Source organism: Tetrao urogallus, assembly GCF_951394365.1.
Source record: "Tetrao urogallus genome assembly, chromosome: 25".
Taxonomy (NCBI): domain Eukaryota; kingdom Metazoa; phylum Chordata; class Aves; order Galliformes; family Phasianidae; genus Tetrao; species Tetrao urogallus.
The window spans coordinates 1,720,747-1,747,437 of record NC_136838.1 but is presented as its reverse complement, the minus strand read 5'-3'; the positions used below and the strand labels follow the sequence as shown (position 1 = coordinate 1,747,437).

Genomic DNA, 26,691 nt, shown 5'->3' with positions numbered 1-26,691 from the left:
AAAACCGTGTAGTAACTGAGTTCATGTCTCCATCCGCCTCCTCTACCTCCACCAAATCCCCCAGCTCTCAGCACAGGTGAAGAACAGCCCACAGGGTTTGGTTCTTGGACTCCACAGCCCAACTCCCAGCTTACTGCCCCTGGCTGGGCACAAAGAGCACCTTATTTTTCCACCTTTCCATCCACCCCGGAAGCAGAAGGAGCTGCTCGGCTCCTGGTGTCAAGGTGCAAGGGGCTGCAAGAAAAGCTGATGGTCTTTGCCAGCAGTGCTGGCCTCTCAGGCGAGTGCTTCTCCTCATTTTGGAGAAGGAAAAAGCAGATGGAAGATGCTTGCGAGCCGTCAGTTGGATCTGGGAACACGGGGAGAGAAAATATTTCCACCTACCAAGGATGATGATGGTTTCTGTACGGTGCAGGGATTGGTGCACAGGATCTGCCAAAGCCTTCCATGGCCCTGGGGAAGCAAAGCCCTGCCTGGGTGCCACTGCCAACACCCTGCTGGTAACACAGGGAGCAGAGCAGCTCCTGCACCAACACAGCCAGACCCAGTGGGATGGGAGGGGAACACTGGGACCAGGGACGCCTAGATTACATATTTGATTTCTTCACTCCCTTATCTAATAGAATCTCTAGAATCTGGCTCCAGAAGCATAAATAACCACAGACCACACAGTCCATATTCAGTAAGCCAACTGCAAGGAAATGTGCCTTCACCTCATGCCTTGGGTCCATTCTCCTCCCTCCAGCCTTGAAAGCTCACTGCTTACCGTCAGATGGTCACAGGTTTGGGCTCCCTGTGCACACACACAAACACATCTTGGTTCTAAGTTCACATTTACACCTTTGGCTAAATCCAAGCCAGCCCAACTCTGTTAGGCTTCAATGAGGAACTTTTCTATTTTTCCACCGGGGTTAGATTAGACCTTTTGCTTGGAAATAAACTTCTCTTTCCGCATCCCTTTCCCTCTCTGTTCAGTCCAGAAGCACTGGGCTTGCTGGCTTTTTTAAGTGTTCTCCACAAGAAGAAACCAAAGGCATCAGGGCTGGATGCAACTCACACTCCTTCCATCACAAAGCATCTCAGGGCACAGCTCCGAGGGCTGAGCTCTGACAGCTCTAAGGGTACTTACTGTGGGTTCCCTGCAGGTTCCATCTGAGCGTGCCAGGGAGTGGTGCTGAGATCACTACATCAAACGGCACAGCAAATGGGCTCTGTGCATTCCCACTCAGTGCCTGAGCGGTGGTGATTGTAAGATCCTAAACACCTGCTAAGAGTGAGCTGGAACGGCTCCACAGAGGGAGCTGATACGCAGAACACGACGGCTATTCAAAACACGGCTTTCAAACACAACAACTGTAGCTAAACAAGCCCCCCCGAACTTTTTTTTTTTTTTTTTTTTTTTCCATCTACTGAAGGTCTTTCAGCGATCCGGCACTCCAGAAGGCCCCTCTCATCTCTCCTAAAGGCCGCGGTAAACAGCACACCGACCGCTAATATTCTTTGTTACGCAGACTTTACCGTTGCACTGCTGTATCGCAGCCAGGGACGGCTGAGAGCACAGGGAAAAACGCTGCTCTGTACCGCGGGATTCCCGACCCCTCGCCTCCGGCCGCGACCTGCCCACCACGGGCCGTGACCCGCACACGGCCAGCCGCACACCGGCCCTTTGTCACAGCACCGGCCCGGCTCCCAGCGGGGGCAGCCGCGGAGCCGCAGCGCGACCCGGTGTGGCCCATCTCTCGGCGCCGACCCCATCCCCGCCCCTCGGCGGTGCCGACCCTCACCTGAGGGAAGCAAGGGGTGGGGGGGGAGGAAGGAGGGAGATGGAACATAATGGGGGGGTCGGCTGCGGAACGCGGTGGTCGCGCGTGGGGTGGCCCCGCAGGACCCACGAGGAGCCGCCCCCGCCAGCAGGCCGTGCCCCGCCGCGTGCCGGGGGACCCCTCACCCTTGTGCATGCCGGTGTAGCGGTCCTTGAGCACGGTGAGCTCGTAGATCTTGCCGAACTGCTCGAAGAGCGGCTTGAGGTCCTTCTCCTCCAGGTTGCGCGGGATCTGCCCCACGAAGAGCTTGATGGCATCCAGGTCCTTCATGCTGTCGGGCTGCGCGGGGGGCTCCGCGCCGCCGCTGCTGCTCATGGGGGAGGCTCGGCGCGGCGGCGGGGGCTGCGGCGCGGGCGGGAGCGGCGGCGGCTGCGGCTGCCTCCTCGCCTCGCCCTCGCGGAGTCTGGCCATGCCCCGCGCCCGGCGCGGCTGCGGGCGGACGGGGGAGGCAGCGCGCCTGGGAACGGCCCCGCCGCCCGCGCCGCCGCCGCGCAGCCACAAAGGAGCGCGCTATGGCGCCCCCTGGCGGCGCACGGCGGTACGGAGGCGCTGCGGGGCGGCGGTGGGCGATGGCGCTCCGAGCGATGCTCGGGGAGGAAGCGGCGCGGCGCGGCTCCGTTCCGGCTGCGGATCCCGGCAGACCCCGCTGGGTGAGGCGCAGCCATAGCGGAGCGGCTGCCGCCGCCCCCGAGCTCAGACCTGCCTCCCTATGTGACAACGGGGGCTGCCGTCCCAGCAGCTCCTCCGGCTGCGGTGGATGCTGTGAGGCAGCAGAGGAAAAGCAGCACGTTTTGGGTGGCCTGGGCTGCTCCCATCTCTGCTACATCGGGGTGACACTGAAGCGCCAACCAGCCCACAGTTCTGCCCCTCGAGAAGCAGCTGCTTTCATAAGATTGGCCTCTGCTTCCCCTCAGCTCTGCTCCCGACTGGGCATCGTGGATGGAAATGGCTGCTTTACAACCTTCCATCTGATTCCCCAGGGCTGGGACGGAACAGCCGAGCCTTCCCAGCACCACGGGTTCATGCCTTTGGCACACACAGTAGGAGCACCCAGCAAGCCTTTATAACCAGCAGAGCTTTTCTGCCAAGGAAGCAGGAGAGGGGCTTGGACAGCAGTAATTGCAGCCCTGCCCACACACAAAGCTTCATCTTTGTACTGACAAACGGCCATCAGGACAGACAGCCCTGCACTCGCTGTCGGATGACCCGAGGTGAGCAGCAGCACGACCTCTGCACAATCACACGCAGCCAAGAGCTCTCAGCCACACTTCCAAGAGCAGCGCGAGCGGCCCGGCTGTGTGACACAGCACAGCAGCACACCCAGGCTCTCACCGGCCAGAGGGCCGCAGCACTTTGCTGTGTGAGCACAGGACGAGGGGGAAGGCAGCAGTCACTGAGCTGCCCACCCTCACACCCCTGAGCCCTTCACTCAGTTGAGATGGTTTGATGGTTTTCCTCCCCTCACGCCCTCCTGCTATCCCTACTGGAAGTGACAGCAGCTCGGAACTCAGCCTTTAGGAAGGCCTACTTTCCATTCACAGCTCCGCCCCACATCCTGCACTCAGCCCCGCGCTGTCACAGCCCAGCACCTCTACAGAACAACGGCTCCAGTACCTCCTACTCCACCAAGGTGTTGCAAGTGTCACAGGGATATATTTAAGAGCAGGAAGCACTCGGATACTATGGAAACCAGGGCAAGGAGAGAACCCAAAATAGACAGAAGACGCAGGCTGCTGCAAAGTCTGTTGAAGTCTTGCTGAGGAGGGCTGTGCTTGCTGCAGCTGATCCTGGAGTGTGAAGCATTTGGAGCCCAAGCAGAAAATACCCTCCTCTCTCTATTCTTCCCATAGCTTGCCATCTTAGGCTTTTAATTTCCCTCTTTAATAAGCCTCCAAAGTTCCTTTGAATGATTGCCATTCTTCCTCCCCACGGCCTGGAGCAGGCTGCTACCTGACTGCTTCTACACAGGAGTATTGGGAATGTGTGAGAACAAACAGGACAGAGCACTCCTGGAAGGAGAACAGCAACCTACAGACACCTGAAACTAGGAGCTGAAGTGCAGTATTTCACAGGCTGGCAACTCTTTGTAATGCCAATGCATTTATTGTGCATGCTCACCCTCTACAAACCAACCGGTCGCTGAAGTGTAACAGCTTCCTTCGCTCCATGAATAAAAAAAGTAAAATAAAAGGAATCCCAACAACACAGAGAATACTCGAAATACCCAGAACGGCAAGTGGAAAAGACAGAAAAGACAGAAAAGATGATGACTTGAGGTATATAAGCCATCTCACTCAGCACTCAACCAAGTGGAGGACAGAAAAGATGCAAAGCAGCCAAAGCTGCAGACTGGCAGCCGTGCCCCCTGGAAAGCCAGGCTGCAGCTGTGTCCTCCCAAGCACTCAGAGCTGCTCGGCTCCCTCACTCGCACAGATCTCGTGTCTCCCTGAGACCAGGAGGGCTGAAATCCTTACATTGGCTCGAGTTCCACGTGCTCATTACAAGTGTCAGAGACATTTCCATTTTCATTACCACCACCTCAGTGTAGAAAAGCCCGCGTGGCCAAGGAAAAGCGCCAGGTGAGATTTCTTGGCCCCATCGTTCTCAGCTCACTCCAGGGGAACGAAACAGATTGAAGACGTCCAACATCCTCCATCTCAGAATTTCTTGACTGCAGCATCAATCTCAGGAATTATCTCCTTCAGCTGGTTCCACTGTTCTGCAGACAGAGCAATGCCTGGAAACAGCAGAAAGGGCGTTGGGAGCAAGCAGTCAGCATCAAGCAGCATCCCACAGCAGCTCCTTCGAAAGAGTTACAGAAGGAAAAGGTGCAGCCTGAGCCCAGAAAAGAAACAGGGGCAGCCTGCTGAGCACAGCAATTGTGTCAGTGCTTCAGCATCCGTATCAGCAAGTACTCAGTGCTATCACAAAAGCACTGTGTGAGAACAGAAGATCAAGCTGCCTTTCAAGGAGTTCTGCAACCTCTTGTAGTCTGTTCCTTGGGAAAATTCCCACCTCCGTGAGCTGGAAAGAGATTTTTAGGAAAGTACCCAGCAGTTAGAGAACCGTCCTTTCCACCACCCAAAGGAAATGCCAGCTCTAGCTCTATTTAGAAAAGCTGCTGCTAACAAGAAACCACGACTACAGCTTAAACTCTAGAAAAGAGCTGGCTTTTTATTTTTAAGACCAGTAGAGATAAAGTCTTCATTTCCCTTCCCTCTCCTTTAGGAAACAAATACAGTCGTGGAATTGCAGAGTGGGTTCCAGCTAAACCTTATCAACTTGTTCCTTATGGCTTTGTTAAAGAATGAGGGCTGAGCTTTATTAATTTCTCTAGATAAAAATCAGGGGCCAACAACTCCTGAGAAAAAACAGCAGAGGCACTAATTAAATGAAAAACATTTCCTCCTGATTTCTATTCTAGCTAACAGATGTTCTGTCTTTGGTTGCAAGTGTGCTTTTTCCAGCCTGGAAGGTGCCCACAATGCTCCTTTCCCTCTCCACCCCAACGGGCACAGAAAGGTTTCATTGCTCTGCTCCCAACTTCCAAGGTAAGCAATACCCTCTGAGTAATTTATAGCAGTCTCTTCCTTGAAGGAAATTAATTTCTGCAAGGAAAACCGTGCTTAGTGGTTATGGAGCAAACCAAGCTCAAAGAAATTCATCTGCCTTAACACAAAAATCAATAGGAAGAATCAAAACATTCCTCAATTTGTCTCACAGGAGCTGCATCTTTGGTGAGCCCTACAGCACGCCTGGCAGGAGAGAAGAGCAATGTAACGGTCTGGGGCCTGTGAACCTCAAGGCAAGCTGGCAAGTCATTGTTAAAGTCTCAAAGCAAAAGGTCTAAGCTGAATAGTGACCCATCAGCGAAAAACCAAAGGCAGGCTGGGAGAGCCCAGCGCAGCCTGCAGACACCACCCAGAGAAGCCAGCAGTACCTTTTCTCCCTGGTTTCATGTCCCCCTCTTTGTCCATGTAGAACTCCCTGATGTCCACCAGCACCTTCCCCTTGAAGCAGGACACTCGGACGTAGCGCAGCTTCCCAATCTGCAGGAACACAGAGCCAGCATTGAGCCCTGCTCCACAACGAGCTGCTCTGCAGCCCATGGGGTTGCTCACAACACCAGAGGAGCAGCAGAGGAGCAGCAGGCATCCCAAGAAGCCAATTCAGCTACAGAGGAGGTGAAGGGTAGACCTGTGCCAAGAAAGGAAGGTATGAAGAGGAGCACAAAGAGGAAGGGGGCTGTGCCCTCCATACCTGGAACATGCCCTCTTCTTCGCTGTCCCGTCCCTGGCGCTTTGCTGCCACTCTCGAAGGCTTGGCCTCCATTTTGGGCCATTTCTCTGACTTTGAAGGCATTTCTTTCTTCCTTTTCTAGAGAAAGAGGGATCACCATTTTCAACAGCATGGTCTAAAAGATGCAGGCCTCCCCCTGAGCCTTCAGTGCCTGTGCTCACTAACAGTATCCACTGTTCACAGGGCTCACAGGGCTCACAAGGCAACTTTCACTCAGAAAAACCATAGCTAGCAGGCACGTCCTGGCAACCCCAGCGCAGAGGTTACCTTTCCCTTCTCTTCCTCTTCTTCCTCCGGGCTGCTCCCCGGGCCGCTCGCCACCGCCAGCTCCTCGGCCTTCGGCATCCTGAGGGCTGTGAGGAGAGCCACAGCCACGACCCGCCCGCCTTCTCAGGCGCCAAGCCCCGCCCCCATCCCGCCTCTCCACCAATCGCGCGGCTCCTCTGCTCCTCCAGCCAATCCCCTGGCTCCCTTGCTCTTCCCGCCAATCTCGCGGCTGGAGGCGCGAAGCCTGAGGGAAGCTGAGGGGCTGTGAGGGGAGCGGGGCTGCGCTCCCACCGAATAAATGGGGACACGCACTGCTGGCTGTGCCAGGACCCATCTCAGACTGTAAACCCAGCCCTTTCCTATCCAACTACTTCACTTTTCATTCTACAGAAGGGATGGAGCCCGTCCTGAGCTCTTCTCCCCATGTAAGGCGGATATCTCAGGTTCCACAGTAAACGCTTCCCCAATGAACGTGCCACCAAACCACCTCACTCGTAGTTTATTTTTCCAAAGGGACAAACAAACATGGAAATGAAAAATGTTAAAATATTAAATACTGTCACATCAGCAGGGAAAACAAACAACAAAAATATAGCACATTCATCGACCGCATTGTCTTTGCTGTCAGCTGTTCGATATTCACTCGACGTACATTTGTTCCTTAGGATACGAACAGCTGTGTTAATCACACCGGATAAACCAACACGTCCTCCCGAGCTGTTCCACATCACATTGTTCCATGGCTACAAATGGGAACGGAGCAAACCAGAGATGAGCCCACGGCACACCGAGGCCAAACCTTCTCCCTTCACATCGTTCACTCAGGGCTGAATGGCTCTGAACACCAAATCCAGCCTGACCCCGAGGTGCTGGGAAGCTCTTTACGTTGATTTGTGTGTTATGAGCGTGGTTTAAAACAAAGCCAAACCCAAACCCGACGCCCGCAGCAGTTTGGGGCTCTGTGGGGCCTTAGAGGATGAAACAGATCGCAGTCACTCCTTCCAGCTGGTCATTCTGCATGGTAGTGCTTATTTCACAAGGCTAAACCTCTCTTATTTGGGAGATAAGCTACAAAGCCTGAACTAATCCCATGTAACCCCCAGTGCCCGGGGTGGGGAATGGACAGAAAGAGTCCAATCAGTGTTGGAAACACAGATATCTGCACATTGTGATCTCTGACAGCACCAGGACAACAGGCAAAGTTCTGCTTTTTTGGCTACAAGCGTAACTGCTGGCTTCTTGCACATACATGGGCATGTGCTCGTCATGCTCCTTCCTTCCAGGCCAGGCAAACTCTCAATTAAAGGCCAGGACAAAACAAGAGCACGAGAATCTGCTACAAGAGCACGAGAATCTGCTACAAGAGCTCTTCTGCAACGTTGTGGAGAACCTTTATTTTAGCACAACAGCCGCCGGGTTGCTGCTGCTGTGTGTCACGCGGGCAGTGAGATTCATCAGATGTGCTGCAGTATGAATCAGCACCCATTCACTTGTCACTTCAAAACGTGGCAGAACAGGAGGGGACATTTCCATGCTGCCCTGTCATCTCCCCACAGGAAACGTGGCAATGCTGGCACTAAGCTCACTCCCAGGATGGTCGCTGTTCCAGCTGCAAGTTGGAATTTAACTATATAGGGCTTCAGTACAAACAAACTTTGATCAGAAGCATAAGCCCTTATCTGCAGTAAAAACGACTTTCTATGGCAGGCAGCTAGATGGACCAATTAGATGGTGGGACAAGTGATGGTCGAGCACAGAACAGTGCACTATTCCCAACTGCCCCTGGGGACGTGTGAACTTTCCTCCTTCATCTTTACTCATCTCGTTTTCAGCCAGCTGCTTCTGGCACTGCGTCAGGAGCATTACTTTACAGTTGAGACCACGAGGAACTGAAGTGTTTGCTTTAATGCTATAACCTCGACCAGGACAGAGCTGGAAAAGTGGAAGCTGAGAGTCTCCAACACACAGAGGAATACTTTGGGCCTGTTCTTCTCTCTCTTGCCAATTTTTATGTTCCCCAAGTGAAGCTGAAGGAGGATTGCTGGTAATTCTGACTTTCCTATTTTGTACCATGCTTTCATTAAGCCTGTTTAAGTAACATGGAGTGAAACGTGCCCCGTCCGTGGGTATCAGACATAAAGGATGGGCTGCAGCTGGAGCCCTCTGGTGCTGCCTCCAGGTACTCAGAGACAGGTGCTGTTCTGTGCACCTCCTGCATCTCCCAGCCCAGCTCCGCACCCTCCCAGCACGCAGTACGTGCGATATCCAAGTGCAGTGGAAAACAACCACAGCCCATCTTCCAGCAACCAATTTCTGAAGTCATTATACATTCATTTGGCAGAGGCCTGTCACAAACACTTCGTGCATACAGAGAGACATATTTCAAACAGGAACTCCAAGAAAAAAAAAAGAAAAAGAAAAGGCAAGTTTTCCCGTAGGGATGATATTTCAGGAGCGCTCGGTGCCATGCCACCTGCTGATATGACAAGGAGCCACAGACATAGCATGCTCTCCTGGAAAAGAAAAGAACCTTTAAAGAACAAATCGCTACACGTTCAATATAGCAGAAAGCACGCGTTATGGGGCAAAGCCAAGGGGGGAGAAACAGCAAGAACAACCAAGATGGATGGAAATACGTGCGTTGGTCCCCATCCAAAGGACGCAGACAGCGGCCATCAAAAAACCTTTTCTAAGGAGTGAGCGTAGAGCAGCTGTGATGCAGACAAGGAGACAAAGCCGAATTCCTTGCATACAAAACAAAAAGGACACCATCGTTCAAACCCGTAAGAGCTTTTCATCCTCTGTAACAAGTGCTGCTTTTATTTAAAGTAGGGGTTTTCTAGTTTGTTTGTTTGTTTTTTTAATGCAGTCATCGTTGCCTGAGAAAATACCTCAATGTATACAGCACAAAAAATAAAGGATGGACTCAGAAAGACATTTTTGAGTGGCAGGACAGCAGAATTCAACCCCTTTCCCCTCTAGAACTACAACTAGCCTATAGGGCTCATGGTCAAAAATCGTCACATATTCAGAACCCGGGGGTAAACAGAGCACAGCACTGCCCTGAAAAAGCAGCCAGCTCTCCAGAAATAGGAAACATCCTCCTCTGTGGTGGTGGCATGCAAGAAAGGCTTAAACTTCAGATGATGGCAATGCCAGAGCAATGGCTGCCTGCCCCTCCCAGCTTTGCCAGCCAGGCTGCCAACACTTCCAGGTGGAGAGAGCTAAAAGTGAGGATTGTTAAGGACAACAGGGAGCTCCGAGATGCACTCTCATAGTTACAATTCTCCAACCAGCCGTGTTTAAAACAACAATCATAAAACAGATTGTGGGGTTTTTTTTGTTGTTTCTTGGCTTGTTTTTTTTAGTGGCCAAGTGTCTCGCCTCCCTTCTTACGTACGGGGGGTGGAGTGTGAAGGGAGGCAGCAGGGAGCACCTGGGGAATTTGCTTATACATGCAGGTCGAGAACTGCGTTTTCAGAAATAACAGAGCTGAAGAACATAAAATGAGACCCTGAGATGCACATGGACACAAATACAGCCCCAAAATCCAGAACCCATCTGAAAGCGCAAACTGAGGAACGAAGATCGGCCAGAGCTCAGCAGGAGCAGGGCTGTTCTTGCCATTAATGCCTAAATACACGAAACAGCCCAGAACGTGATCCTGCAACGTTTGAGACTGCAGGATGCCTTTAAAAACCAAGCAAGAGTTCAGCACGTAGTGGCAGCAGCAATCTGTGCAAGGACAAACTTGAAGAGAAATCAAGTACAAAGCAGAATGCATCCTCCAACAGGGGCAGGACGGCGCGTCCCGGTAAGAACCCTCCTGCAGGAACCCGTTTTAACAAGCTTTCTTCATCCCCTCCGTAACAGTCAAGACTGTTTACAGTGTACCTCCAAGAAAAGGGAATGAGTTATTGCACTGTCTGAACAAATTGCATAAAGATGCTTGCTAGACACACTGCTTGCTCAGCACACCTCCCTAAAGCCAGGCAGTAAACTTAAGAAGAGGTACCATCAGAAAACATGCTAACAGTACTCTCTTTAATTTGCGTGTGCATATTTTCTTCGAAGCAAGTGCTCTGAGTCCTTGGTTTGCTGGGCAGAGATAATACATCTGCTCTGTAGTTTCAGCTTCCGAGTTGGCTGTATGGCACAAATGTCCACGAAGGTGCAGGACTCGGGTTTACACTCACAGAAGCTGCTCAGCGTCAGCTGTTCAGTGTTTAAACAACTTGCAGGAGCTACGGAAGTCTCTGAGCTTTTCCCTCGCGAAAAAAAAAGCAAAGGAAAACAAACCTGGTGCAAGTGAGGGGAAGGGAAGCGCCTAAAAAGGTGCATAGGAGTTGAAATTTTGTTGTCTTTCTGCCTTCCTCTCCTCTCTAGGATAGCAAAGAGGAGAGAGAGGAAGAGAAGCAGCAGGATTCAACGGCAGGCAGAAGGTTCCTGGGCTCACCGATGGCTCAGTGCTGCTGTACACAGGACAACCTGTCGCTTCACTGCTGCTTGGTTTTAAGGGATAACCTCTGTATCATCCTGTAGAGGAGACCGAAGTTCTGGAAGCAGAAGAAAAACGAGTACCTGTAAGTGCTTGCAAGTTCTACTAAAAAAACTGCCCTACACAAGGAGAAAATTTATTGAAAGGCTTAAAACAGCACTGACGTACAAATGCAGCACCTTGCCCGGATCACCAACAGCCTCAGGACTGCGTGGGATTCGGTGAATTAGGATCCAGTGGTGCCAGTTAACTGGGGCTGCACAGAAAACAGCAGCTTACAGAAATTCTGTGCAGACCTGCATCACTGCTACTGTGAAGATGCAAACACTTGGTAAAGATGTTCGCTGTTTCAAATGCCTCAGAGGCTCACTGAGGTCTTTAACTGCATTCTGAGCCAGTAAAGCTACTGAGATGTCTGACGGACAGAACAAGGTCAAATAATTTGTGACAGCAAGCAAACACCAAGTAGTTTTGCACTGGGAAAGAAAACAGCAGGAGTGGGAAGGGATTGTCCTTAGCACAGCCTGAAACATCAACAGCAGAAGAGCCAGCCGTTCTGGATTACTTGTCTCAGAGTGGGATGGCACTATTCTCCCAAATTTGGCACTGGGGCTGCGTAAGCACCACTTCTTGCAGCTAATGTGATTTACGAGGAAAATAAGAAGTTTGTTTCCTGCTTTTCTCCTACCTGCACTGCAATGTAGGCAACACCAAGGTAGGCTGCTATACAGACGGCCAGGAGCAGGTCAAAGATTGCTGGCTTGACCCTGCAACAAGAAAAAAGAAGTTGTGGAACTGCGACATCTGGCACTGCTGCAGAGACAGGCAGCAGCTGAGCACACCTGAGGGCCGTACCTGTATGCATTCATCACCTGCTTCAGCTGGTCATAGAAGACAAACTCAGGATCCCTGTGGAAAGCAGAAATTCTTCAGGATGACTGAATTTCTGGACAATGCAGTCAGAGCAGCCCAAATCTCTCCTCCCAAGAAGTCAATCCTGCCAGGCAGTGCGACCACCTGGGGTGACTGTTCTGAACTTATTTCAGTTGTCAAGCCTTTCTACAGGTAGGAGCCCAATGGTGCAATTCTGAACACAACGTTCAGCCACAAGGCACACAGACAATGCCCTGCTGGACTCACGAAGCTGCTTCTAAGCTAAGCAGGCCAGACAGGAAGGAAGCTGCCTCTTGGCGATTAAATGGAAGTTTTCTAGGGGGGTTTTTTGCTGAGAGAAGCAGCACTCAGAGTGGGAAGGGTGGAATCAAAGCGGGGGAGAAACAAGCTCTTGAGGTGGAGCGAATTGCTGAGGCTTTTTGCTCCGTAAATGGTTAAGAGTTATCTCTGGGAGAACGCAGCATGAGCCAAAACCGACGTGAGGACAGAAAAAGAGCTGTCACTTCTAGCCACCCATCAAGAACCCGCAAAGGTTCCAGCTCAGAGTCAAGACTGAGCAGAGGAAGAAGGCAGCCTGCACACCCTGGCTGGTTTTTTCTCCTCTCTCCTTACCGTTTGTCTGCCTTCACATGATGCTGTTTGACATCTTTCAGGTAGCGACCCATGTAATATTCTAAGGTGCTGAGAAAGGTGCTGTCTTTGTCAATCAGCTGAGCAGCCCTGGGCTGACTGCTCAGCCAGTCCATCACTGATTCCAGCTGCTCCTCCTGGATCTGCTGTGGGAAAACACCACCAGAGAAACAGAGTCAGCTACACACACTGAAATCAGGACTCTCCCAGGCTCCCAATCCCTTCCCCTCCTCTGGTTACAAAAACACGCTGTGCTTACCATCTGATCCGTGAAGATCTGCAGATCTGCAGGTGCTCCCTGCAAGGGAAAAGACAGGCTGCTGCCAGGAGCAAGCTCGGGTGAGCAGGAAAGGCTGGCGAGCAGCGCAGGATGGGCAGCTCTTACCTTCTCTGTTAGGTTGTAGATGACCCTCGTCAAAGCCTCAGCAATGATCCTGGTATTCCTGGTCAGTGCCTTCGTGTCCACTTGTGACCTAAAGCAAGACGGAGGATCGTTCACTCGTCATGGATCTGCTCTGCCAGAGCCCAGCTTCTCCCTGCATCCAGCAGGGCACTTCACCCAGAGCCCAACTGCCCACATTTTCTTCCCCATCCCACGGCTGCCGGCACCACGCTCGCAGCCCTGAGGCCGGTCTGTGCTCGGGGGCTGATCTCACCCACACCTCCCACCTCCTGTCCATGATGCTGTTGCGCAGGCTGTCCCGATGGCTCTCCAGATGGGAGACGGTGAAAGCTGGCAAGCGTCGGATCGCAAAGCGTTCGTGCTCCCATGCCAGCATGTCTTCAGCCAGGTTTATCTTCTTGTGCACCATGGAAAACTTCACCTCTGGGAACTGGCTGGCAACAACCTGAGGGAAAAGCAAAACCATTCGGGGTGCTGCGCTTCCACCGCGCCATCCCATCTCGCACAGCTCAGCCCAGCCAGAGCCAGCATTTTTATATTGCAGGTGGTAAATGCGCTCCTGCCTATAAGGCTGTCAAAATGTTCTTTTAGTGTCACCACAGAAATCGCACGGGTCGTTTTTACGAGCAACAAGTCCTAACAAAGCACTGTGGGAAACTCAGCAGATCTAGCGTGCTTCGCTCAGGACTGCGGTGTGAGGATGTCTGCACTCCAAATCAAACGACCAGAAACAACACACAAAATATTTCAGTGATAAACCCTCTCTTCATGTCTTCCTCCCCTTCTTCCTCTCGCAAGAGAGCTGCAGCTCCCTGAGCTTAAGCCCCAAGTTCCCATCCACCCAACCATTTTCGTTACCATCTCCAGCTCTCTCAGAAACGCGTGCTGCAAGGTCCCCTCCTTGGGAGGCTTTGAGACATGAAGATGAAGGCTGTTGCCTTGGCCCAGAGTGTCAAGGCAGAGAACAAACGCCACGTTGTCCTGCAACAGGCTGGAATCTGCAAGAGAAAAACCCAAACCTTTGATGCTGTGCTTTGTGCTGGACTTCCACCCCCCCAGAAAAAGGCCTACACAAGGAGATAACACAACAGACTTAGCAGTGACACAAACAGAATCCTTGCCAGAGGACACGCTGGAGCGATAGCCCTTAGCTCACCAGTGTGGTCCAAATTGTCCTCCAGCCACCTCTTGGTTCCTTGATAATTAAACTTGCCACCTCCAGATGCAAAGAACAGCAAGTTATACCTGCCCATCAAAGAAAACAGAGGTATTAATTAGCACACTACACTCCGTGGTTAATTGACTGTATTCCAGAACAAACGTGCTCAGATGTGAGCTGAAATCACATTGCTTAGCACCTGCTACAAACTGCTTGTCAACAAGTGCTTCCTATGTGCCACAAGAGAAGGCAGTGGCAAGATGGGGGTAGAGGAGCTCCCAGTGCTCGAGGATGGAATCCTTTTCTAAGTAGTTCCATCCACTTGTCCCTGCAGTTAAGCAGATCTACACCATGAAACCAAAGGAAGGAGTTTGGCCCTTAACAGCTGCTGTACTCAGAAGGAGCACGAGGGGGAAGCAATTAAAAGTCAGCTTGTACACTCTAACATCCTACAGGTCTGGAGCAAAAGCCCTTCCTACCCGATCTTAGCTACATTCAACCCAAAACGGAGCAGCTTCTTACCCAGCATGGGTACGTCTGTAGGTGTAGAGCCGAGAAAACAGCCTGGCTAGTTCCAGCAACACTGAGACACCGCTGCCATTGGAATCAGCGCCGTGGGACAGCCACTGCAGGACAAAGGGGACAGAGAGCGACAGCAGTGATGCCTGTGCTCCAGAACAGCCTTCAAGGGAAACACATCTCTGTGCTCCACTTAGAACTGATTGTGGTCTTTGAGAGCAAAAGAAAATACGGGGTCATAGGCCAAAAGGGAAAAAGGTACAGATGGCTTCAGGAAGAAAAGAATACTCACTGGAGCCACTCCAAAAGAATCGTAGTGGGCAACGATCACAACAGTGGGCAGGTCTTCTCCACCCAGCCCTGTCAGCCTCCCCTGGAGAGAAGGAAACAGATGTCACTCAGCAACCCTCCCTGTGTGCCAGGACGAAGACAGCGCGACTTCTACAAACCTACCGGCCTCCAAGTGCTCTCAATTCTGAGGAATTCGGATTCTGACCCGACTTCCCCCATTACTGCAAATGGCAGATGAGATCCCCGCAGAGGAGGCATCCCATCAACATCACCACTTAGAATCTGCCTGGAACTCACCTCCACGCTGGGAATAAGCCAGTCGTGGATTGCTTTGCTCTGCGCCCCGCTGGTCACCATCTGGAAGCCATTGGCCGTCGCGGTGTGAAGCAGAACTGGAACAAAGAGAGATCACCACACCTGGGCCAGTTTCACCCCTCCATTCCCCTTGCTGACTGGAGACACGAGTTTCAAACCACCCTGCCCTCCCAGCTGTCACTTATGTTTATGCACTGACTTGGGATCCAGGTGACCGCGCCTTTTCATTCTGTTCTGAAATCCCATATTTCAAACTGGCTAAAACAAAAAAGACCCTGAAGATCTAAAGCTCAGCGTGTTCAGCAGCTCACCAAGCCAGCAATGTTACAATGGAGAACATGGAAGCACGGAGCTGACCTGAGCTCAGACAGAAAGCTCCAGCTTCTCTCAACATACTGCAGTCCCTTGACACCATCAGTGCTGTTGTGACATAAATCTTGCCTTCTATCTTTTTAGCAACAGCGTAGAGCTGGGAACTCACTCTCATGCAAATACAGTAAGTAATTATTCTCACTTGTGCTTTTATCTTAAACACAGATCTCAAAGAGAGTTAAAGATCTCCAAGAACTTTAGGAAAGGCAGAATGAAAAGGAAGGCAACAGAACGCTGGTCTGAGCTGCATGCAGTGCAGCGGAGCAGTCGCAGAGCTGGGATCAGGACTGTCCTTCTCTACACCTTCTCCCCCTCATAGAACTCACCCTCTGCAGCCGAGGCAGAGCCCTGAGATGCAGAAGCAGCCCGTGTCTGTTCATAGATGGACAGCAGCTCATCATCTTCCACTGCAAAGTAGACTGGCACAATGGTTTCCATAGCGAGCATTTCTGGCTCTATCTCCATGAATTGCTGAGGATTTAAATGAGACACAAACTTAGCAAAGGCTCAACATGCAAGAGGACAGGAAAAAGAAAGGGAAAACAAACCAGAGAGGGAAAGACAAATTTCCAAACGTGAATGCGATTCGCTGTGTGTTACAGCAGGTGCTTCCAGCCCTGCAGCAACCCAAGCCTCGTCCCTCTCAGGTACATCTCCCACCAGAAGAGAAAGGAAATGAGGTGGTTTTTTTTTTCCTTTTCACCTTCACAACATCCTGTGGGACAGAAGAGATGGACCGAGGCAGGATGATCACCACAGCACCGGCTGACTGGCGGAGAGCCTTCTGGTACTGCTCGTAGGAAAAGTCCAGCAGCCGCATCATGACGCAGCGGCGGCTCAGGACGTCCGCTTCTACAGTGCGGGCTTCTGTGTTGAGCACTGCGCTCCTGGTGCCTGCAGGGACAGCGGGGAGAGGGTTAATAAGCAGTTTCACCATTCCCCCTTTGCTAGAGCTCAGCTCCTTCTCCAAACAGTCTTGGTCACAGTCTGATGAACTTCAGAGCCATGTCTGGCTGTGTCTGTTCTTGCTCGTCCACCCACCGCGATGCTTCTGCAACTAAGAAAGTTACAAGCTCTCGGCTTCAGTTTATCAAATCCTCCACGCAGAAGCACAGTCCTTGATAGAACAGCTATCAGAGGCTTGCCAACAGCTCCAGGAACAGAGACTAGAAGGATACCTTGTGTCATCAGAGATGTTCGGAACTACCCCACAATTTATAATGCTCCAAACCCACTTTATTCTTCCATAACCCTGGCTCCTACAGTGAAAACTTCATCATGGTCAACCCACAAGCAGCAAAGGGAGGAGCAGGGTACGCCAGAAAGCATCTCAGCCTACGCCAGAATAGACAGCTGCTAAAGGCTAAGCTTAAAGCTTAATGTAACTCTAACACTAGATTGATCTCATCAAAGGTCAGAGCGCCTAAGCCAAAAAACAAAAAAGGCTTGCACTTCCCCTGCATAGCACCAGGGAGGGCTGTGCTCCCAGACATGGAGGTCAGCCACACTAAAGCCTTTGTACAGAGCTCCTATGCTGCGTAGCTGATGAACATTAAGAATCAGAGAATCCTAGAATGGCCTGGGTTACAAAGGCCCACAACGCTCATCAGTTCCAACCCCTGCTGTGTGCAGGTCACCAACCAGCAGCCCAGGCTGCCCAGAGCCACATCCAGCCTGGCCTCAAATGCCTGCAGGGCTGGGGCATCCACAGCCTCCTTGGGCAACCTGTGCCAGTGCCTCACCACCCTCTGGGTGAAAAACTTCCGCCTAATATCCAACCTGAACCTCCCCAGTCTCAGTTTAAAGCCATTCCCTTCTCCTGTCACCATCCACCCTGCCCCTCAATGAGGATAACCACTCCAGCACCCCCAAACCACGATGTCCAAACACAGCAGTGTGATTCAGGGACGTCCTCGAAAGCAGTTTCAAAATGTGGGCACACTCAGAGATGAAGGAGCCCAGTAATAACTTCAGGTGCTCAGAAACCACCAGCAGCATCTGCCATACCCGCAAAGCGCACAGGGACAGCTGCCCTTTCAGAACTTGTACCACTTAACCCTACGGAGCCCTGAGAGATTCACAGACAATCTCTATGACAGCACAGAAAAGACACAAGCCTGTAACTCCAGCTGTTAACAAAGCCTGAAACTCAGAGCACAGAAAGCCAGCAGGGCAGAGCTGCTCACAGGCAGAACACATCCTGATGTGGGATAAATGACTGCAGAAAACTCAGACGACATTGGCTCTACGTTAGGCAATAGGAGGAAGTGGGGGCTGAAGGTTAGAGCACTCCAGCAATTCACAGGTTGTGTTTCTGCCCCTGTGTGTTACAGCAGGTGCTTCCAGCCCTGCAGCAACGCAAGCCTTACGAGAGCTGTTGCACAATCAGCAGCCTGCCTGGAGCTGAGCACAGGAACTGGAGGCCATCGGTAAGACGAGGAGGAGCTATAAAAGGAGGCCTCTCGCAAGGCCAGGTTGGATGGGGCCCTGGGCAGGTATTGAATGTGAAGGTTGATGGCCCTGCGTGTGGCAGGGGGTTGGAGATTTGTGATCCTTGAGGTCCATTCCAACCCGGGCCATTCTGTGATTCTGTGAACTGAGGAGTGTACAAGAAAGTACAAGAAAGACAGGGAGCTGTTGGAGAGGGTCTGGAGGAGAGCCACAGCGATGAGCAGGGGCTGCAGCACCTCCCTACAAAGACAGGCTGAGGGAGCCGGGCTTGTTCAGCATGGAGAAAAGAAGGCTGGGGGTGACCTCAGTGCAGCCTGCAGTGCCTAAAGGGAGCCTGCAAACAGGAGGGGAATCAATTCCTGGAAAGGGGAGATGACAGCAGGACAAGGGGAAATGGTTTGAATTGAGGGAGGGCAGATGGAGGTTGGATGCCAGGGGAAGTTCTGTGCTGTGAGAGCGGTGAGGGGCTGGAACAGCTGCCCAGAGAGGCTGTGATGCCCCGTCCATCCCTGGAGGTGTTCAGGGCTGGGTTGGATGGGGCCCTGGGCAGCCTGGGCTGCTGTGAAAGGGGGAGGTTGGTGGCCCTGCAGGGGGCTGGAGATTCACGGCCCTTGGGGTCCCTTCCAACCCCGGCCATTCTGTGGTTCTGTGAACTGAACAGTGACGGATCACCTGCGAGCAGAGCGGCCAAGGGCAGCGGGACACAACGGAGCTCCCGGCCGACACGCAAGATGGCTGCAGCCGGGCTCTGTGCCGCGCAGCAGCGCTCAGCCCACACGACTCCGCGGCCGCCCGGAGGTCACGGCGCGGCGCTCCCCGCATCCCCTGCTCACACCGGGGCCGAGCAGCTCCGCTCAGCCCGGCGGGCCCCGGCTGCCCTCCCGGCACCACTGCGCCCCGTGCTCCCCACGGCCTCTCCGTGCCCCACCGCGGGGCCGAATCTCCCCTCGTCGGTGCCCGCCCGAGCCCCGCTGCCGTCTCTCACCGTAGGGCTGCCCGCCCAGCTCGTACTGCTGCATGCGGTACACCGTGAACTCGTGGGCGGCCTCAGCGGCGGGCGGCGGACCCAGGAGCAGCAGCACGGCGGGGACGAAGAGCAGGAAGCTGAGCGGCAGGCACGAGGCCTTCAGCACCGACTCCAACACCTCGCCCGCCTCCTCCAGCATCGCCGCGGCCCCGACCCGCCGCTGCGGCCTGCACCACCGGCACGCACGGCACGGCGCGACGTGACGCGAGGCGCGTGATGTAATCACACACCGCCCCCCGGGACCTGCTGGGAATTGTAGTTCCGGCCCGGGCGCAAAGGATGCTGGGAGCCGTAGTCGCGGCAGCGTGCGGCCTGCCTGCAGGGGGCAGAAACACCTCCGGTAGTGCATCGGGCACTTCCGGTAGTGGAACGGGCACTAGGATCAGGCACTTCCGGTAGTGGAGCGACTACTGGGAGCGGGCACTTCCGGTCGGGGAGCAGGCACAGGGTCCCTCCGGCCCTGCGGGGATCGGGGGCACCGTGCGGGCCCATCTCCGGCTCCGTGCCCTACCGGCTGCCGCAGGGGGCGGCACTGCACCTCCTCCTGCGGGATCCGAGCTGCCTCGCGCCCGAGACAGAATAAAAGCGCACCAAAGGCGGGCTTCCTGCCCGATGATTTTATTGTAAGGTTTTAAGCTTCTCTGCAGGGCCTGGCTGGCCTTGGCTTCCCGCACGGCGATGGAGGGTGATTGGATGCTGTTCTCCTTCATAACACCGCTCTGCAGAACGCTCCTTCCCAGGAGCATTGCCCTGCGCAGCTCACACAGCACAGCGCTCTGCCCGCCCCTGGAGCCGCCCTTCCCGTGTCTATATATCTCAGCGCCCCGCTCCTGCCCGGGGTCTTGCAGCACCTCGGCAGCCCTCCTGCTGCTTTGTCCCGCAGGCCTGGGCTGCGGCGCCGAGCCTTGGGCAGCAGTGGGTGCAGACGTGGCTGCGGTGGTCCAATTTCCTGCAACCCTCAGTTCTCTGCTGCTGATAACCCCTACAAGTCCAAGTGGGGAGTGCCATCTCTGTGCCATGGGGCACAATGGGGCTAAATGCCCTCACCAGAGCAGGTACAGTGGCTGTATATGTGCAGACATGGAGCAGCACCCAGTCCTACTCCAGCACAGCATCCATTGAGCAAAGCGTCTGTCCCAGCCTGTGCCTGTATCCCTCACTGCCCTCCAGGAGCACGTTTCTATGCCACCTCCTGCTCAAAGCCTGGCCACAGTCAGCAGTGGGGGTGGGACAGCATCTGACACAGTTCTGACAGCCGCACCCAGCACTCTGAGGTCCCAGTGGGATCTCTGGGCCACTTTTGGCCTCTCAGAGGCTGGGCAGATTGCTCATCATGCTGGAGTTGCTGGAGAGAGGTGCTCTGGGCCGTGGGACTGGGGCTATGGGGCTGCGGAAGCTCTCCCGGTAGCGCAGGGAGCTCTCAGTGGATGAACCCGAGTTGATGTCGGTGATGACCGGGCAGTTGCCAGGCTTGCAGAGCCCGATCCTGACGCAGCAGCAGCACAGCAGGCTGCACACGGCGCGGCGCACCTCCACGCTCCGCAGTGAGTAAATGATGGGGTTTATGCCCGAGTTGAGCATGGCCAGAGCCAAGGTCCAGTCCAGGCTGTGCAGCTGCCTGCAGGTGTGCGTCTCACAGAACACATCGAGCAGCATCAGGGCGAAGAGGGGGCTCCAGCAGATGATGAAGGCACCCAGGATCATCAGCACCGTCTTGAGCAGACGGAGCGAGCGCTTGCGGCTGTGCCGAGAGGTGGTTTGCCTCGAGCTGGCCTGGACCAGCTGGAAGATGGAGATGTAGAGGCCGATGATGCCCAGCAGGATGATGCTGAACATGACCACAGAGAAGAGGATGTAGTTCTTGGAGTAGAGGGGCAGGAGAATGGAGCAGGTGCTGAAATCACAGAGGCAGTTCCATCCCAGCAGCGGGAGCAGCCCGATGACGAAGGCCAGCAGCCAGCAGAACACGATGAGGCCGCGCAGGCGCAGCGTCTTGCTGGCCTCGTTCTCAGCGATCGGCCGCACCATGGTGCTGTACCTCTCGATGGCCGTCACCAGCAAGCTGAAGGTGGAGGCAGCCAGAGCAATGAAGAGGATGCCCTCCCGCAGGAACCAGAGCTGAGGGGACAGCTGGAAGGTCTTCTTGCCTGAGAGGCAGAGGTTGGAGAGGTAGGCGATGCCGGCCAGCAGGTCGCTGACGGTGATGCTGGCGATGCAGGAGTAGACCCAGCGGCGTGCCCGCAGGCAGCGCAGCACGGCCAGCAGCACCAGCAGGTTCTCCATGATGATGGCACAGCTGGCGATGATGAAGATGGTGCGGATGAGGCCCATGCCCTCATCCTGGGAAGGCCGGTTGGTCAGCTTGCCGGAGAAGTTGTAGTGCTGCAGGATGATGTTCACGTTCCGCATGGCAGCCAGCTGCAAGCAGGAGCCCTTCCTGTCAAGGAGGTCCATTCTGAGCTCGGGATATTGAGCAGAAAGGGAGAAGGAACGATTCAGCATCCAGCTCAGCCCTGGGCCGTCCGAATTCTGATCACCGAGGGCTCAGGTGAGGTTTGGAGCAGAGCCGAGCCTCTGTTTGAGGGCTGGAGGCAGTGCTGAGTCCAGGGCAGAGATGGGGGTCAGAGCCCCATCTACCAGCCCCGGAGTGCTGCGAGAACAAGGGGAGAGGCGGTGAGGTGTTTTGTAAGGCCACGCTCGAGCCGGGTCTTCCTGTTGTTTAGTGAAGTTTCCTGTTGTGAGCTAGAAGACTGGCATGGTTTCTGGCAGCTGTCGTCATTTCTCAATAAGGAGAAATCATGGGGTGGGATCTGCTGGTTTGAGTGCTGGCACAAGTGCCCGGCGACTGCTGGGCTTCTGTGGCATTCATTCACCCCTCAGAGCAGCTGCCCTCCACCCACTGCCCCATGCACACCTGTGCCCAGATCCACCCTTCTCCAGGAGGAATTCTGTGCTCTCCCCCTCCTGAGGACCTCCAGCCACAAAGCCCCACACGCAGCCCCCCATGCACCAATCCAGGCACCCGCTGCTCTGCAGCCAGGGCTCTGCTGCACCCTGCTGCAGGGATCCAGATGCTCCAAGCCCTCTGTGTGCACCCTGCACCCGGACACCTGCTGCAGGCAGGTCAGCGTCTTCCCACTGCCTCCATCATGTGCAGGATTCTGAGGCACACAGCTGAAGGGGCTGTGCTGGGACCTGGAGCCAACAGCCCCAACCTGACTGCAGGGCTGTCTGTCACTCATCTATTCCCTACATCTGCAAAACCCACCTGGAGGGGCATTCTTGCACCACGCCGTTCCCAGCCCCAGTTGTTGAGTTTTGGACTCACCTGACATGGCTCGTGCTGCCAGGATGAGGCACAGCAGCCAGCGCTGCTCCCCAGCTGCTCGTCGGAGGCACGGTGCAGTAGGTAATGAGGAGGGTGAAAGCAGTGAGGCTGCTACCTACCAATGTGAAGAAAAAAAAAAAAAAGAAAAAAGGGAAGTTACAACATCGCCAACCACATCTCTGCAAGGATGGACCCACCCAAACATTGCAGAGAAGGAGCATCAGGATCACAGCTGAACCCCTTTCTCAGTGCAGGCTGACCCGGAGTCATGGAGAAGTCCCCAGGGCAGAGCTGGGCCGCCTCACACCGCTGTGGGATGTGAGGATTTCTCCTGGACCGCGGCGCAGGCGCATGGAAAATGCAAAGGATGTTTCCTCCTGCAGGGAATGGTGCGCAACAGAAGCGGTTCTGGTGGGAAGCGGAGCTCCAGGCTCCACGTTGGTCCTTTCAGCTGCTGGTGTCAATTTGGCTTCACCGTTAGCGGAGCTCGTGCTGATAAGGTCAGCGGGTGGCCCTGAGATTCAAGGAGTGGAAATGAGCAGGAAGAATGAGCCCTAAGCAGGGGGAAGGCAGAGCGTGGTGCGCTCAGCCCTTGGTGCAAAGAGTTTAGTCCCAAAGGGGCGGCGGGAGCCCCGCAAACCCCTCTGAGTGCTCGGCCTTGCCTGAGCCGAACGTCAGCTGTGGGAGGCAGAGGATGGAGCAGGCGGAGATGAAGGTCAAGGGCTGAAGGGATGCGCCCTGCAAGGGCCTGGAGCAGCTCCTCAAATAGCGAATGGCATCCGAGCAGCTGTGGGAAGGAGGCACCTGATGGCACTGAGCTCTTTGCCCCCGCAGCCCGATGAGACCAGGGACACTCGGGTCACCCCAGTGGGTCCCCACTGCTCAGCACTAACACAGCCCGTGTGGTGTCCTCCCCACACGGCACTCAGCCCCCCTCCTCCAGGCCGAGTTCCTGTTCTCTGCCCCATCTCCCCATCGCGATCTGCACAGACACCAGCTTTATCTTGATGCCTCTCTCTGCTATTTCAGTTCAGACATTCTCTGAAATTTAGGGGGGAGGAGAAGGACACCCCGTCCTGCAGCATCTCTCATCTCTTTCCTGCAGATGAAGACTAAAGTTTGCTCAAAGCTGCCCCACAGCTGCCCCATTCCATCACCCAGACCCTGGGGACAAACCCCAGACCCCCCAGACCTCTGCCCTTGTCCCATCCAGCCCCCAGTCACAGCCCAACAAAGCAATCTGTGGGGCAGGCTCTGGCGGGCAGGTGGGCACTGCCAGCCCCACCGCTGTGCCACCTCCACCCATCCGTCCCTGCAGGTGTTTTGCTGCCCCAGGAAGGGTGGAGTGGTGCTGGTTTAGAGATGACTTGATTGCTGCTGGCGGTTGAACCGTGGGTTTGTGCTGCTGTCTTGCAGCAGGCGGGGGTCCTTCTGGTGAAGCAGAAAGCCCTAAAAACCTCCCCATGCACTGAGCCCAGGAACCGGCACGTCTGCAGCACTCAGAGGGTCATCAGGGATGCAGTTGGGTCCCCGTAAAAAAAGAATTCACTGAACCTCTGAAGGAAAAACAAGAACACGAAAGAGAAAGTTTCACTGTTGTCTCCTTCTGACCACATTAATGGCTTTAAAAAGCAAAGAGGGAAGGGAAAAGAAAGAAAAGATCCACCCAACTTTTTTCTTTCTTTCTTTTTTTCTTCAGAAGTTTGGTTCAATTTTGTCTGTAGAAAAAAACATTCAACATTGTCTGTAGAAATGGAAAACAAACAGCGGTGTGAAGTGCCTCCCCTCCCAGAAATCCTCCTCGGGGTCGGGTTGGAGCCTCATCCATGCTCTGGTTTTCTTTCACGCTCAGGGAGCTCAGGCTCAGAGGTTCCATGTGGGGCACGCACACCTGGCAGAACCGTCATGGGGCAGCAGTGGGGCTGGTGGGCACGGCCCTGGGGGTGTGGGGCAGAAAGCAGGCTGGGCACAGGCACAGAGGGGTCTGTGGGCAAACATCCATAGCAGGACTGGGAATTTAACGCTGCGTAGGACCAGGAACTTGAGCATCCCATAGCAGGACGAGGGGTGATGTCTCCGTGGCATGGAGGGGCTGTTAAAGCTGCTCGCTGCTGGTTGCCCCATCATCACCACCTGTTGGGTTTTTCCTCTCTTAGCAGCTGCAGTTACAAACCCAGAGAAGCTCAAAGAAACCGCCCTGAGCTCAGCCACCACTGCTGGGAGGTGGGCAAAGCCGCCTGAGAGCCAAAGCATCCGAGGATGGGAAGGAGCAAAGGGCTCCTTAAGCCCATGAGTGCATGGCAGGATGTCCCCAGCGGCTGCTGCCCGCTCCTTATCTCTGTGCTGGCAGAGACCTCTCCCAGCAGCTGACCCCCCCTCGTCCCCTTCCTGCAGGGGGCCCCGAGATGGCTGCAGTGATGAGCCCTGTGAAATCTCTCCGCAGCAGAGCGGACGCTTCTCAGAACCAATCACAGAACCAAAGGGACCCCTGGAGCTCTCCTGCCCACCCCTCAAAGCACTCCTCAAAGCTGCATGGAGTGCAGCTCCGTAAGCTCTGGTAGATGGAAGCCCCAGGGAGCAAAAAGCAGCTCAGCGAAGTGGGACAGCCTGGCAGGAGGGGAAAATGAACGGCTGGGAAGAGCAGTGAGGAAGGAGAGCTGCTCACAGCGCAGGGCTGGGTGGCACAGCTCTGAGGCTGCAGCTCCACAGGCAAACTGCAGGCAAACTGCATGAGGAAACCACCCACAAACAGGACTGGGAGAACACAGGTGTGCTGTGCGCGGGGTCCGTGCCCTCTGCACAGAGATTTGCTGACCCGAGGCGCTGCTGCGCTGCTATTCCACTGATTGCAGCCCCTGAGCACGCGAGCAGCAGAGATGCAGATAGCCCGGCGGGATGCACGGCCCCGATTAAAGCAATCAGCCCATCGCACATGGCTTCCTGGCTGTAGGGTAGAGATGCTCCAAGCTATAAAAGCACCCCTTGGGCAGCAGGAGGGAGGCTCAGAGCTCTGAGCACCCAACGCAGAGAGGAGATGTGTCATCCCCGTTGCCCGCTGTGGCTGGCCCTGCCGCTGCTGCTCTCCTGCCCGCGGGCTGACGGCAGTAAGAGGAGAGCTGCACGGGGCTGCTGCTCTGCGCTCCATCCCATGGCTCACCCCGCTGTGTGCTGCAGGTGCTCTGCGGGGTCAGATCATTGGGGGCCACGAGGCCGAGCCCCACTCCCACCTCTACATGGCGTACCTGAAGGTGGGGCGTTCTGCCTGCGGGGGGTTCCTGGTGGCCTCCGACTGGGTGATGACGGCCGCGCACTGCTTGTCGGGGTGAGTACTGCACACAGCGGCTTCATCCTCCTCTTCCTCCCCATCACTGGGGTTGTTTTGGAGCAGCTCTCCCCACCTTTTTGCAGAAGGGGTGGGGAGGTGGCGGTGAGACCCGACTGGTTCTCCTCTCCCCTTTATGCCACGGTCAGGAACATCACCGTCGTCCTGGGGGCTCACGAGATCTTCCAGCCAGAGCAGAGCCAGCAGGTCCGAGGGGTCCTCAGATACCACCCACACCCCGCGTACGACCCCGACACCCTGACCAACGACATCATGCTGCTCAAGGCAAGGCAGCCCGGGGGGCAGGGAAGGGCTGGGGGCAGCGGGGCCAAACAGAGCAGCGCACCCAGAGCTCCCTGTGCCAACCAGCACTTCTGCGGGGTGGGACCCCCAGGCAGGGCCGTGTTTGCAGAGCTGTGCATCCCACCAGCCCTCCCCTCTTTCCTCCGCCCGCTCCGCTCACAGCCCTCCTCTCTCGCAGCTGACAGCGAAGGCCAAGCTCAACAAATACATCCGCACCATCGCACTGCCCAAAACCAGCAGCTGCCTCCCCACGGGCACCTCGTGCACCATAGCAGGATGGGGCCTGATTGATGAGGACCAGATAACAGGCAAACTCTTTGAAACCAAAGTCTCCATCTACAGCCGCAGGAAGTGCGTTCTGTTCTACCCACACCTCGACGACGGCATGGTGTGTGCTGGCAGCTTCCACGAGCTGAAGGACTCCAGCCAGGTATGGCCATGGGGGGGGGGGGGGCTTCGAGGGGGCTTCCAGGAGAGATGGCGGCCCATGCAGCACGGCCAGCAGGAGCAGCTCTGGCCCTGGGGAAAAGGATGGAGGCGATGCCGCTCCTGTTGGGAAGAGGCGATCCTTTGAATGGCAAAGCCGCTCCTGCTGGGTGGAGGTGAGCCCATCTCTCAGGACGAGGCTCCCACCACGGATCCCATCTGTCTGCAGGGTGATTCCGGAGGGCTGCTGGTGTGCAATAAAGTCGCACAGGGTGTTGTTTCCTTCGGCTACGACAGCCCGCCCGGTGTCTACGCTCGCATTGCCAACTACCTACGCTGGATCAAGAAAATCATGGTGAAGTAA

General features: G+C 54.9%; 5 protein-coding genes across 5 annotated transcripts in view; 1 reads left to right on the top strand and 4 right to left on the bottom strand.

Moving 5' to 3' along the window:
• Positions 1-2,234, bottom strand: part of CELF5 (CUGBP Elav-like family member 5) — a gene marked incomplete at both ends in the record, with an annotated part of 28,859 nt that extends 26,625 nt beyond the window's left edge. Inside the window, one exon of the mRNA XM_079546658.1 lies at positions 1,949-2,234. Within this exon, the coding sequence (XP_079402784.1) occupies positions 1,949-2,234 (286 nt within the window). The remainder of the gene's footprint in view (positions 1-1,948) is intronic.
• A 2,246-nt stretch (positions 2,235-4,480) lies between these two features.
• LOC306955444 (activated RNA polymerase II transcriptional coactivator p15-like) lies at positions 4,481-6,467 on the bottom strand (the record flags this gene model as incomplete). The annotated part of the gene is made up of 4 exons (XM_079546739.1): positions 4,481-4,560; positions 5,764-5,872; positions 6,084-6,200; positions 6,390-6,467. The coding sequence occupies 4 exons, from the start codon at positions 6,465-6,467 to the stop codon at positions 4,481-4,483; spliced, it is 384 nt and encodes a 127-aa protein (XP_079402865.1).
• Positions 6,468-10,885: 4,418 nt separating this feature from the next.
• Positions 10,886-19,087, bottom strand: NCLN (nicalin; the record flags this gene model as incomplete). Its single annotated transcript, XM_079546695.1, has 15 exons — positions 10,886-10,945; positions 11,576-11,654; positions 11,743-11,796; positions 12,394-12,557; positions 12,671-12,709; positions 12,797-12,884; positions 13,081-13,259; positions 13,673-13,812; positions 13,971-14,059; positions 14,496-14,599; positions 14,785-14,865; positions 15,081-15,175; positions 15,797-15,941; positions 16,174-16,364; positions 18,907-19,087. The coding sequence occupies 15 exons, from the start codon at positions 19,085-19,087 to the stop codon at positions 10,886-10,888; spliced, it is 1,689 nt and encodes a 562-aa protein (XP_079402821.1).
• Positions 19,088-20,256: 1,169 nt separating this feature from the next.
• S1PR4 (sphingosine-1-phosphate receptor 4) lies at positions 20,257-21,465 on the bottom strand (the record flags this gene model as incomplete). Its single annotated transcript, XM_079546679.1, has 1 exon — positions 20,257-21,465. Exon 1 carries the CDS (start codon positions 21,448-21,450, stop codon positions 20,257-20,259), a length of 1,194 nt encoding a protein of 397 aa, XP_079402805.1. The 5' UTR covers positions 21,451-21,465.
• Positions 21,466-25,310: 3,845 nt separating this feature from the next.
• LOC306955333 (mast cell protease 1A-like) lies at positions 25,311-26,691 on the top strand (the record flags this gene model as incomplete). Its single annotated transcript, XM_079546601.1, has 5 exons — positions 25,311-25,380; positions 25,451-25,598; positions 25,748-25,883; positions 26,080-26,331; positions 26,557-26,691. 5 exons carry the CDS (start codon positions 25,311-25,313, stop codon positions 26,689-26,691), a joined length of 741 nt encoding a protein of 246 aa, XP_079402727.1.